This window comes from Microcebus murinus, chromosome 22 (genome assembly GCF_040939455.1).
Source record: "Microcebus murinus isolate Inina chromosome 22, M.murinus_Inina_mat1.0, whole genome shotgun sequence".
Classification (NCBI taxonomy): Eukaryota; Metazoa; Chordata; class Mammalia; order Primates; family Cheirogaleidae; genus Microcebus; species Microcebus murinus.
In genome coordinates, this window is record NC_134125.1 from 22,252,739 (window position 1) to 22,266,762 (window position 14,024).

A 14,024-nucleotide genomic window follows, 5' to 3' on the forward strand; every position below is an offset into this window, starting at 1 on the left:
CTGCCACTGTAGAAAGCCCAAGGGCGAGCCTTACTGGAGTTCCCTGCACAGTATTCTCAAACTGAGGATGTGGAAGGGGATTACAGATTGCCTTTTTGTCATCTAATGCAGGTGACAGATTGACTGCTTCAAAATCTTGTTGCTATTATTTATATTTCTTCCCTAAAGTGATTTGTTTCTCTCCTGTCTTTGTTTTTTTGAGGTGACCTACATTTTCATGAATTCACCAAGATTTTATTTTATAGCCATCATTTAGTGGGTATTTGGTGGGTGGGCACGGTGGCTCACACCTGTAATCCTAGCACTCTGGGAGGCCAAGGCGGGCGGATAGCTCGAAGTCAGGAGTTCCAAACCAGCCTGAGCAAGAGCAAGACCCCGTCTCTACTATAAATAGAAAGAAATTAATTGGCCAACTAATATATATAGAAAAAATTAGCCGGGTATGGTGGCGCATGCCTGTAGTCCCAGCTACTCGGGAGGCTGAGGCAGCAGGATCGCTTGAGCCCAGGAGTTTGAGGTTGCTGTGAGCTAGGATGACGCCACCGCACTCACTCTAGCCTGGACAACAAAGTGAGACTCCTGTCTCAAAAAAAAAAAAAAAAAAAAAAAACCAAATAGATGGTATTTGGTGAAGGACTTAAGTAAGTTTTTTGGCAGATTTCCTGCCAACAAAAAGCTCATAATCTTGTTGCATCTTTAGTGGTGCATAACCCTTTAACTGTTAAATTACAGTAACATTTTGAAAATGATAGTGTTCTTTTATTATCTATCTTTTCTCTCTAATTGTGCCTTTGCTAAGTAGATAGTCATGTTTTAGATGTATTTTATTTATCATATGTAAGTAGGGTTATTCAAGTTTTATAATTTGAGATAGCTGAAGGCTGAGTAAAAAAAGGTAACAAACTTGGTTTCAATTAGTTCTAAAAGGGCTTGAAGTACTGAGGCTGTGACCTTCAAGTCATCAGAGTCTCCATTTTTCTCTTTGATGATGGTAAAAACAATTTACCCTTAGGCCTTTCCAGAGCTAAAAGTAGAAAAAAAATTAAAAAAATTTTTTTGGATCCTGAATCTTTTACCTCACTTACTTAACAACATTTTTTTAAAGGTACGGCATCACAGCATAAACTGTGAAGTTCCACTGTTATTGAATGCTTCATTCATTCCTAATTATAGTCAATATATGAAGCCTACTAACAATTAACTGCCCTTTAGTCTATGTAAAGAAATGATGTGATTCTTCTGAGGCTTTGAGTTTAAAAAAAAGAAAAAAGAAATGATGTATTTATCATGAGGGGAATGGACCCTCACACAGGAAGTCCAGAGAACATAAATTTATTATGCTCTGGGCCTAGAGCAGGGGCTGGTAAACTACAGCCCTTAGGCCACCAGTTGGTGCTTCCCCTGCCCCCTAGAGATGAGGTCTCACTATATGACCCAGGCTGAAGTGCAGTAGCCATTCACAGAAGTAATCATAGGTCCCCCTGGGCTGGAGCAATTCTCCCCCACTTTAGTCTCTTGAGTAGCTGGAACCACCACACCTGGCTAATTGTTGTTGTTTTTGAATTTTTAAAAACGTATTTTATTTTTTTAGATATAGGGTCTTGCTCTGTTTCTGTTAGCAGGCTGGAGTGCAGTGGCATGATCACAGCTCACTGCAGCCTCTTAGGCTCAAGCAATCCTCTCGCCTCAGCCTCCCAACCAGCTGAGATGACAGGTACATGCTACCATATTTGGCTAATTTTTAAAAAGATTTTTTGTAGAGACAGGGTCTCACTATGTTGATCAGGCTGGTCTTGGACTCCCAGCCTCAAGTGATCCTCCTGCCTTGGCCTCCCAAAGTGCTGAGATTATAGGTGTGAGCCACTGTCCTTGGACCTTTTAAAAAATTTTTTTTAGATATGGATTCTAACTATGTTACCCAGGCTAACCTGTGCTTATAAAGTGTTACTAGAATACATCCACATTCATTCATTTATATGTTGTCTCTGCCTACTTTTATGCTACAACAGCAGAGTTGAGTAGTTCCAACAGAGACCATATAGCCTGCAAAGTTCAAATTATTTACTATATGGCCCTTTATAGAAAAAGTTTGCTGACCTCTGGTCTAGGGAACTGTCCAGAAGAGAATGAGTTTTCTAGTCTACTTGGCAGGTATATTCCTTTATCACAGCTCACTAACCACTAGTCTCCCCTAACTAACCCCTCTTACTCTAATTTCAAGACCATAGAGAGAAATTTGATTTCCCATATAGGCTTGCCTACAAGGAGAAGACATACTGACCAGCCAATGTGACCATTCCTACTGAGTGATAATTCTACTTTTCACTGTGTGTTAATTAAAGGACTGGCTTTCTGATTTATACTTCAGTCTTTCATGAGTGGGTTGGCATGGGACAGTCCTTTGGAGACCATCAGCTCTGATATACTAAAAAATAAAAGTCAAGTTCCTGTTCTTGCAAAGTTAAGGACCAGCTCCTGAAACATGGAGAACCCTCTAAGGTATCCATCCAACGGAGCCCCACTTGGGTCAAAAGCCTCCCTTCAAAGATTTCTGTGATACCTCCTCACTCTACCCTACCAAAAATTAAGGATTCAATACAAATCGTTTCTTAACACCAGATGCAGAAATACCACGATTTTTACATAGAGACTCAACATTCCGTGTATAGTAGCTGCTTCAGTGACTTTTTTTTTTTTACTAGATGAGTACTTCCTTTCTTCAAGTGTCTGATATGACACAAATGTTTTAAAAGATCATCAAAAGAAAGTTAACATCAAAATCAACATTTTAGAAATGTTTCAAGAATAAATCATAAGCTACCTGTCAGCATCTGTATTTTCTCATGAGACATGTTACGCTGAAAAGCTGTCATTCACACTGAACTCATCTGAATGAAGATTTCTTACCTGACTTGGGATAATCTTTTCTTCAGCAGCTGTGGAATGTTGACAAGGATCTTCCTTTGCTCCCTCACAGGGGTCTCTCATAATTTCCACCTGGTCCCCTTGATCTCTGAAGACCTTTAGCTCCATGCTCTTGGTTTTCTCTTCCCTATCCAAGATCCCAGAAGCCACAGAACCTCCTGCTGTGGAGTCCACTAGCCCACACTGCCCAGGCTCAGCCCCATCATCCAAGGTCTCCCAGGTTTCTTCACCACAACTTTCCGCATGAGTCCTCTGTAGCTCCAAGGGCAATGCCCTACTATGACTTACAAGAGAGCATGAGGCTCCAGGTTTTACATCTGGAATCACACTTGGCTCAGAGTCAGCATGAAGCTCTTTGGAGACACTTACTGGGAGTTCAGAGTATATTTCCTGTACCACAGCAGACATGGAGGAATCAAGTGGAACTGGCTGAGTCTCTACTCCGGATGACAGCATTAGGGCAGATGTAGATTATGGAGTCAAGTCTTTTACATCAAACGGTTCCCCCTGACACAAATCAAAGGAAGGGATAAAAGTTTAAAACCTTGACAGGGTAGAAGAAAACTGTCTCAGTTCAAACTGGCCAAAATGAAGAAAATAAATTCTACTTCAAATGCCAGCATTATCTTGGCACCAAAAATTTCTCAATAAACTGAAATAGTGAATAAATAAATACCTTTACCTTTAATGGACATCTGTCTAATCTCAACTCAAATTTTGCCTTATGAATTTAAATCTGAAGGGCCAGCAAATGTAGATGAGAATAAGACATGCCTAAGCATCCAAGGGTAGACCTGATGTAAATTAGAAAATAAAGATGGTCTTCTACTTATTTTCAAGGCATGAACCCTAGTCATTTTGTTCACTGATGTAATCCAACGGCCTAGTGGATACTGAGTAAAATATTAGTTGAATGAATACGTACTGAGGGACTCTGGAAAATTTGAAACACTGACTTATGGGACTTTGAAGAATATGATACATTTATTTTCCTCTTTGCATGAGGATACAGAGAAATAGAATTCCATTCCTTTAATGTTTACTAAATACTTGAGCTATACCTACCCAGACTATCACAAGACACTACTAAACCAGCTTTTCAGCAGAATTCTTCCTGAATTTTATCCTGCATCTAGAGATTTTCCAAGTGCTTTCATAGTCACCATTGGTTTGATTCTCACAACAACCTTGTGAGCTAAGTAGGGCAGCTATTAGCTGCCCATTATAGATCCTAACACCATACCTGAAGAGGTTAAAAAGTGACCTGCCTAATATATTACAGGTTTGTTGGTGGAGATGGGCTCTTTGGGTCCCTGTGACCTGTGCCCAGGTGCTTTCTTTCCTCTGCCCACCACTGAGGTATGAGTGTTCTTAAAAGTTAATCCCTTAATGAGTGAGATGTGCAATGGGGGATGGTCATGCTTGAAGCTCTGACTCGAGGGGGGAGGAGGGGCATGGGCAATATACGTAACCTTAACATTTATACCCACATAATATGCTGAAATTAAAAAAAAAGTTAATCCTGACTCCTCCCTTTTTAGGCTTCACTTTCGTAATGACCTCACCTTGTCCTGCAGCTTCTCTGCTACAAGGATGACTCAAAACTGTCCCTTTAAGCATAGAGTTACCACAAGACCGACCAGCAATTTGACTTGTTGGTATATATTTGAAAAACATATGTCCACACAAAAGACTGTACACAAACGCCCTTAGCAACACTACTTGCAATAGCCAAAAAGTGTAAACAGCTCAAATATCCATCAATTGGTGAATAAACAAAATGTCGTATAGCCACACAATGGGATATTATTCAGCCATAAATAGGAATGAAATACTAATACATGTTATAACTTGGATGAACCTTGAAAACATTATGCCAAGTGAAAGAAGCCAGTCACAAAAGACCACATATGATAAAATATAATAATCTAATATAAAATATAATTTATATGAAATGTCAAAAATAGAAAGTAGATGAATAGTTGCTTACAGCTGGGAGTGTTAGAGAAATAGGGAGTGGTACAACTCTGTGACTATACTAAAAACCACTGACTTAATTGTGAAATTATATGGCATACGAATTAAATCTTTTTTTTTTTTTTTGAGACAGAGTCTAACTCTGTTTCCCAGGCTACAGTGCTGTGGCGTCAGCCTTGCTCACAGCAACCTCAAACTCATGGGCCCAAGGAATCCTTCTGCCTCAGCCTCCCGAGTAGCTGGGACTACAGGCATGCGCCACCATGCCCGGAGCATTTTTTCTATATATTTTAGTTGGCCAAGTCATTTCTTTGTATTTTTAGTAGAGACGGGGTCTTGCTCTTGCTCAGGCTAGTCTCGAACTCGTAACCCTGAGTGATCCTCCGGCCTCGGCCTCCCAGAGTGTTAGGATTACAGGCGTGAGCCACTATGTCCAGCCAGAATTAAATCTTAATAAAGCTGATTAAAAGAAAAGGAATCTGTTCCTGGTCCCAATCTTTCTCTCAATTCCTCACGTATGTTTCACTCAAGATTCACCCCTAAACTCGACATGTCTACAACAGAACCCATTCAGTAAATAATTGAGTCTTTCTACATACAAACAACTTTGAGAAACAAGGATAAGATGGCCTCAGTAAACTTACATGCTTATTCTTGTTGCCTTCCTTAATAAAGGCATCATCATTATCGTAGAACTCAGACTTGAAACTCCAGAAATCATATCTGACCTTCCATTCACCATTCGATCAGCACATGTAGCCTGTGGACTCAACCCCTGCAGTGTGTCTAATAAATCCTACTCTTTTTCATCCCCACAGTTCTACTTGAAGATTTTCTTCCAAATGCTGTTCCACACAGGGTCATGCACAAATACAAGTTTTACTATACAGATCTTTATCATAAAGAATCAATATTGACAATCACATAGAATGGTTCATCTCTTGATACTCTTGTTTGGCAGAATTCTAAGAAATTCAACTTGTAAAACAACTAGGCACATTGGCTGCAGAAGCTAAACAGACACTCCCTCTTTTTCATCCTAGTTTAATTCTGGGTTCTTTTCTTATTTTTGAGACAGAGTCTCACTCTGTTGCCTGGGCTAGAGTGCCGTGGCATCAGCTTAACTCACAGCAATCTCAAACTCCTGGGCTCAAGCAATCCTCCTGCCTCAACCTCCCGAGTAACTGGGACTCCAGGCATGCACCACAATGCCTGGCTAATTTTTTCTACATATTTTTAGTTAGCCAATTAATTTCTTTGTATTTTTAGTAGAGATGGGGTCTCGCTCTTGCTCAGGCGGGTTTTGAACTCCTGACCTTGAGTGAATCTCCCGCCTCGGCCTCCCAGAGTGTTAGGATTACAGGCGTGAGCCACCAAGCCCAGCCAGAATTCTGGGGTCTTTTCTGAGCAGAATCTGTAGTTGAGTTACTAAGAACAGCTGGAACTCTCAGAGGTGACTAGATGCAAGCCTAGAGCAACAGGTTAAACTTATTCTCACTCACTAGCTCACATCACCATCTATCAAAATATTGGTTATATTTTGAGACTGTTATGTTGCTGCAAGAGTGCAGCAACATAACACAATTTTAATAAGACATTCACATTCTTTAAAACTAAATTTCTGAATGCAATGGAACAATCAAAAATAAAGATATAGAAAGCTACCTGAGATATTTTATTGAACTAAATAAACGTCATGATTCTTATTTTGGTAAAATAGACATACATGTAGGAAAAATGTCTGAAAGAATATAAACCAAATATTACCAGTGTTAACTTGCATGATGGGATCACCAATGACTTATCTGTATGTTGTACTTTTTTTAAAAACAAGTGAGTGTCTATTACTTACATTAGAAATTTTCCAGGCCGGGTGTAGTGGCTCATGCCTGTAATCCTAGCACTCTGGGAAGCCGAGGCCAGAGGATCACTCAAGGTCAGGAGTTAGAAACCAGCCTGACCAAGAGCGAGACCCCATCTCTACTAAAAATACAAAGAAATTAGTTGGCCAACTTAAAATATATAGAGAAAATTAGCCAGGCATGGTGGCACATGCCTGTAGGCCCAGCTACTCGGGAGGCTGAGGCAGTAGAATCACTTGAGTCCAGGAGTTTGAGGTTGCTGTGAGCTAGGCTGACGCCATGGCACTCTAGCCTGGGCAACAGAGTGAGACTCTGCCTCAAAAAAAAAAAAAAATAAATTTCTAACCATTATTTCCTAAGATCAAAATTCACAGCAATAAAAAAATACCATGTGTATTATCTCTTCCTTTTATCAGTACTTATCCAACTGTGGGCTCTACCTCAGCCAAAGTTTTTACATTGAAGTGTTAAATTAACCTGAAGTAAAAGGAAAAATACATGCTTATAAAATGTAGAAAGACATTTACAATTTAATCCTTATTAATGACTTATAATCAACCTACTGAGTGAGGACACCAGATAATTACCTAGTTTGAGGTAGAAGCAAAAAAGAAACCATAGATTTTATGAACAACTCTTCCCAGCTGCTACTGGCTTGTTATTATCATAACACAAATAAGTACTGTATAAAATTGTTCAGGGAATAGATTTGTTCCAAAAAAAAAAAAAAAAGACTAATATTTATAGAGAGTATGTAATAAAATTATTTCAACAAAAGAAGAAATTCTCTTTTTTTGAGAACAATTATCTCATGATCTTTCTGTTTAAAATGCAGAAGTACTGCTGTGAGCAGTCTTAGCTGCTGGTCTCCAAGTCAGGAAGCCAGGGTCCCTATCCTGTGGAACAGCTACTAGTTGCAAAGCCTAAAGTGTGTTAAGTGAAAGTTATGTGAACTTTCCTGGAATTGTTCTTCACATGTTAATCAAAATAAGCTTAAAGGGTCTAGCCACCCATAAAAATCCCAAGACTCTGAAGGATAACTTTTCTATTTCTCTTTGTTTCAGCAAAGCACACCTAGGGACATCAACAATGGTGGTACAGAGTTCAGACTAATCCCCTCCGCAAGTACTCAAGGGCATTTGAGGTAATTTAAGACACTTTACATACAAAAAGATGCAGAGCTTTTCTTCAGTGTGCCTGCAAGTAATTTGGCAGTGTTAATTTCTATCCCACCTAAAAACAAAAACAGGAAAAAAGAAAAAAAGAAAAAAAAACTCCACCAGTGAAGGATTAACATTGCAGCTCTCAATCTCATTAGAATACATTTTATAATACTAAAAACCCCACAAAGTGGCAACTTTTACTTTAGTCATTCAAACATTCTCCAAAACAAAAGTTCTGGAGGTACAAAATTTACAGCAATAAGCAAAAAACAAGAAAAAAAATCAAACAAAGAAAACAGCAGAACAGAAAACCATATGCCCCAATAATCCTGATTCTGAAGTTCTCTCCACCCTTTAATTCCAATGCAAAGGGGCTGTTCACACTGGACGCTGCCATGCTTGTGTCAAGGAACAATATTCACAATAATGATCAGGCCCTCAGAAGTTCAAAACACTCCTTTCACCTTGAGAAAGGGGCTTTCTTTTCCAAAGATTCAGACATTGTAGCCAATCCCTCCATGAGAGAATGTGGAGAAGGGGGCCTCTTCTTGAGAAAGAGAAAGAAATCTTTTAACAAGGTCTCAAGACAAACTGAAAGTGAGGCAGGGAAGTGCATATACTAAATAGGGCTCAGCACTTCAACATGGAGTGTGCAGGAAATCTCAAAAGCATCAAGGATTGTTTCCCTTTTCCTCCCTTTATTAGCATGAAGAAAAAGGATCCCTCTGTCTCCATGTAAGGAGTGAAACGGTAAAAATGCTCCTGATTTCCACTGACAAAGGCTCCCTGCATAAAAGATTTTCATCTCTTTCAAATGAAGAGGAGAAAAGAAACCATCTGCGCCACTCTAGATATACAGGGAGAAAGAGATCTCGCCTCATAGGTATAGGGTCTTATTTTTCTTGGAAGAGCAAGATAAAGAAAGAAGTTAGAATTGCCCTCTTGGGGGGCTGGGAGACGTGCAGATAGAAGGAAGCTTTTTTGTCACTAGACCAAGTCGAGGGAGTGGGAGAGGACATCTCTTAACCAGTCAGGAAGAAGTGATAACTTCTATGGACAAAGGAAAGGCTGGCTTCTGGGATTAGGTCTCCATCCCTCTTAAGAGTACAGACCTGTTTCCAAAAGCAAAGCCGTTTTTTCTGGATTATTTTCAGTAAGGCCCTCTTTGTTAATTTGGGAAGTATAGTATGGTAAGATCTAAGGGGAGTGGAAATGTCTCTTTCTACACCTGGGGTGGGGTCCTTCCTCTCATGTGGGAAAAGATGGGTTGAACACTAGTGATGAGAATGGGAGAGGCACACACGGAAAAATCTACTTCTCTGTGCAAGATATTAGTTTTCCTTAACAAATTAAGTAATAGTAATAGCAAGAACTTACCAAAAGCTTACTATGTACTAAGCATTTACACAAACGTTCCCTTAGCCCTCATGACAATTCTAAGAAAAGTGCCCAAATTAGAGATGAACTGAGACTGAGCGACGTTAAGCAATTAGTCAAGGTCACAAAGATGTTAAGTGGGAGACACAAGCTTGCAACTATCACACTCCAAAAGCCACGCGTGTAATTGTGCAAGGAAAAGGAGCTCATTGCACACCAGGAGACTTAAATGGAAGAAGCGAGGTTCCCTCTGTAGACATGATGGGGGAGGGGGAGAAAGGTTGACTTCTAATATCACAAAGTAGATTCAAGGTCTTCCTCATTACATCTTGGGGTAAAGGTGAAAAATAAAGAAGAGGAGTTTCTCTCCTACAAGGAAGAAAGATTCCCTCTGTCACTTTTAGGCAAGTTGAGAGTCTCACTCTTCACCTGGGGTCGCTGACTAAAGTAGGGAGAAAGGTCTCATTTAGGGGTTATCTCTTATCCCTCTTTAGGATAAAGTTCAGAATCCCTCTCTAGCACTCTGGGAGAGGGTCTCCCTCTGCTGACAAACTGACGAGAGCAGAGCAAGCGCGTACGCCCACGACAAGGGGCGTCGTCCTCCCCTAGGAGAGAAGTTGAGGGGCTCCCTGTCTTATCGAGGTTGAAGAGGAGTGCATTTTCCCTTCGGAGCCATGACTCGGAGGAGCCGTTTTCCTCTAGCGACGCGGGGCCTGGTCTCCTCCCTCTCCCCGGGTCTTGCTGCCGCCCGCAGCGCAGCCTCCGTTCCTTCTGGCGCCCGGAGAGGGCGGGGGGCCCGGGCTCCCCTTTAGCCAGTACCGCCCGGCGGACGGTTCTCTCAGGGCGGAGTGGGGCGGGGCGGCTACGCCCGAGGCCTTCCCGCCCCCGGCCTCTTACCCTGAGGCCTGCTCCACGGCCCGCGCTTGCCCCTCCAGCTCAGCCTCTGCAGCCGCAGCCCCGTCGCCACCAAGTCTACCTGAGCCTACGGAGCTGAGAGAGCCCAGGGGCGCTCCGGCCGTCGCCGCCTCTTCGTCTCTATGGTCCCCCTGCACTTCCTCATCCGGGGCCCGAACCAGCCATGCGGGCTCTCCCAAGTCCCGCCCCCGCATGGCGCGCGCGCACTCCAGGGGGCGGCTCTTCCCGCGTCGGACCTCCCCCCCTCTGCTCGCCCAGTGGCCCTCAACCCCGCCCCTGCGGCTCAGACTCTTAAAGGGAAACACACCTTTTTCAGCTCTGCTGCTGGGAGCCCCAGGGCACTCTGCAGGTGTCCACTGCTACCACCCTGGGCCAGGCCACCATTTTTCGATCCTGGACAGCTGCACCTCTAGGCACCCCCCCTCCGCTTCCATCCTGGCAGCCTGAGATATCTTTTTATAACTGGAATCAGTGATGTTTTGGGTCAAGCCACTCCCCAGGTTCTTCTAATCACACTGACCACTATATCTAAATAGCATCCTGCCTCCAGTCGGTTACAGCACCTTGTTTTAATTTCTTCATAGCTTTAACACTAGCTGAAGTTATCGTGTTTCATTTTCATCTCTTTATTGACTCGTATATCATCCGTCTTCTTTCACTTTGTTTTGTTCATCGCTCTGTGCTCAGCACCTAAAACAGTGTCAGGCACAAAAGTAGATGCTCAACAGACGTGGTTGTAGGAAGGAAAACAATGTTTACCCAGGAGGGAAATGAGAGGGTTCAGAGAATGAAATCAACTTGCCCCAAATTACACAGCTTTTTGTTAAAAATAGAAATCTGTTGCTTCTTGGAGCTTATCCACCTGGCAGACTAGAGAACTAAAAGTTTGGAGGTTTAGGGGGAGATTTTAATTCTCTTTCCTCTCATCAAGGTATCTTTGAACCAGTGAACATGCATTTTGGCTGAGGTAGTGGTTTTCCCAGTTTAGTTAGAGCTGGAGATACACAAACCCACATGTTCTAACCTTATTGTCTACAGCCTATATGAGTCCATATATATGTATAGTTCATGTATCGGCTACTGTTTTTCTAATATACACAGATACTGCTTGGATAAATTAACTAGAAATTTACTTTAGAACATTTCTAAAGTTAGAGTATCTACGTCTTCAAGTACTTTCTCAGGCAACTATATGCCTGTAGATGCCCAGTATTACTAATGTTTTCTTTTGCCCCAGGTTCCAATGTGGCTCTGCACAACACCATATTGATTTTGTCTTTAAAAATGTGATATTTTGTTGATCATAAATTCTTTTTTAAATTATTATTATTATTTGTAGAGACAGGGTCTTGCTATGTTGCCCTGGCTGGTCTCAAACTCCTGGTCTCAAGTAATCCTCCTGCCTCAGCCTCCTAAAGTGTTGGGATTATAGGCATGAGCCACCACACACCCCCCAGATCTTTGTATTTTGATTTTTAAAAAATATATTACAATATCATTTATCTTGCTTATTGAGTATTTTTGGCATTTCCTTACCATTTTGTATCCTAAGGCCAGTATCTCTCTAGGCTTACTGCCTCCTCCTAGTCTCAACTCTGCTTCTATTTATAGGAAGCACCATGCATAACAACATCCAAAAGAAGCATCTTATATATCGTTTAATGCCCTACAAATCCGAGGAAAGCCAATTTCCCCATGAGTTTTATGCTTTTGGTTAATTATATTTATGTACATTATGCACATTTATGTAGCACTTTTAGCTCTTTTAATGTCAAAGACTTAATGTAATATATCCCTCACCTTGTTTGGCCCTCAAACACCTTGTGAAGGAGGAAGGACATGTACTTTTTTTTTTTTTTGAGACAGAGTCTCACTGTGTTGCCCAGGCTAGAGTGCCGTGGTGTCAGCCTACCTCACAGCAACCTCAAACCCTAAGCAATCCTACTCCTCAGCCTCCCGAGTAGCTGGGACTACAGGTATGTCCCACCATGCCTGGGTAATTTTTTCTATATATATTTTTAGTTGGCCAGTTAATTTCTATTTTTAGTAGAGACAGGGTCTTGTGCTTGCTCAGGCTGGTTTTAAACTCCTGACCTTGAGCGATACTCCTGCCTCGGCCTCCCAGAATGCTAGGATTACAGGCCTGGCCAACATGTACTTTTAATTTCTATTCGCCAGGGGAGAAATTTGAGAACAGAAGAGTATCTTGTGGTAGGCCATGCAGCTAAAAACAGGCAATGGGCAGGTGGTTGTAGCACAGCAATTGTAGAACAAACACTATTGAAGCCCCAATCTGAGCACTGTCAACTTTGGCCCCTTAACTTTAACCAGCTTTAAAAGAAAAAACAAACAAAAATTTTCAAAGCTTTGAAGGGTTTTTTTGTTTGTTTGTTTTTTAATGAGAATTGCCAAATTAGCAAGTGAAATATTTGCATTTCTAAAATAAGGTACCAATTATGGACCTCTCTCAGGAGTAATCAGATTCCCCTGAGGGCCCAGAAGCTCCCTCTGGAATGGAAGGACTTCTCACCAATCTCAGCTGATAAAAGACAAAAACCAGCAGGGGATCTGGATGTGTCTTCTGAAGTGGCAACATAAACGTCTCTTTTACATGTAACATTTTATCTTGGAAAAATTTTGTAACTGTTGCAATCCATTTGATTATCTATTAGAAACAGCAAGGGAGTGGCTTGACCCAAAACACTAATTCCAGTTATAAAAAGACCTCTCCGACTGCCAGAGAGGAAGCAGGGAGGCTCCTAGAGGCACAGCCATCAGGCTGGGCACGGTGGTAATCCTAGCACTCTGGGAGGCTGAGGCGGAGGATTGCTTGAGCTCAGGAGTTCAAGACCAGCCTGAGCAAAAGTGAGACCCCGTCTCTCCTAAAAATGGAAAAGTTAGCCTGGCATGGTGGCGCATGCCTGTAGTCCCAGCTACTCGGGAGGCTGAGGAGCAGGATCGTTTGAGCCCAGGAGTTGGAGGTTGCTGTGAGCTAGGCCCACGCTGCAGCACTCACTCGGCAACAAAGCGAGACTCTTGTCTCAACAAAACAAAACAAAAAAAACCACAAAAGATCCGCTGGCCTCGACCAGGGTGTGGCAGCAGGTGGAGCTGGCAACTTGTCTGGGGCCTTTGGCCAGCATCTGGCACAGCCCACCCAGCTTGGTTTTCTCCTGAGAAAGCTATCCAGACAGATGGGAGCTTAGGCTGAGCCCTGGTGTGACACGAGGATACCGGTTAGAGTGGGTCGTTTCCTCGGGCTGTTTCCTAGGAAAGAGGCTCTACCTACGACCTGATAGGAATGCACCGATTACACAACGATGTCTGTGAAGCCATGGCAGCTATGGTTATTAACAACCTTAGGGGTGCAGACCATCTTTTGGAGTTTGGAAGGGTTTGAAAAGCCCCAAAGTGGACACTTCCCAATTGGGCCATCACACGGTCCTGTCCCCAACCCTTTGCATTTCACAAAAGTTCGCCCAGAAACCCTCCTTTGCGCCTCTCAGCAGCCCTGTGAGGGCAAGTGAGAGTCATTAACCTCATTTATACACAAAAAAACGGAGCTCAGTGGGACCTATTTCCGGTTGTCTGACAGGGGATAGATTTCCTCTGTGAAGTCGGCGACCAAGCAGGCCCGCGAGCGGGAAACGCCTGGAAGCGGCCTGAGCTGGAGGCCTCCCGGGACGCCCTGCCCCGCCCCCGGCGCGAGCCCCGGATGAGGAAGTGGCGCGGCCACCGAGACGGCGGAGGCCCAGCGAGAGAGGCCCGGGGCGCGGGGGCGGGAAGGGGGCGGGGCCCCGGGGCG

General features: G+C 42.8%; 1 protein-coding gene across 4 annotated transcripts in view; it reads right to left on the reverse strand.

Moving 5' to 3' along the window:
• Positions 1–10,407, reverse strand: part of PRR14L (proline rich 14 like) — a 76,290-nt gene extending 65,883 nt beyond the window's left edge. Inside the window, exons 1-2 of one of the 4 annotated variants that reach the window (XM_012763999.3) lie at positions 10,202–10,407; positions 2,908–3,432 (exon numbers count right to left, since the gene is read on the reverse strand). In XM_012763999.3, the coding sequence (XP_012619453.2) occupies positions 2,908–3,381 (474 nt within the window). In that variant the 5' untranslated portion in view covers positions 3,382–3,432; positions 10,202–10,407. Of the gene's footprint in view, positions 1–2,907; positions 3,433–3,607; positions 6,081–10,201 lie in introns of those variants that run through there. The other 3 variants (XM_075996713.1, XM_012764004.3, XM_012764003.2) reach the window with 3 other exon arrangements.
• Positions 10,408–14,024: the final 3,617 nt, after the last annotated feature.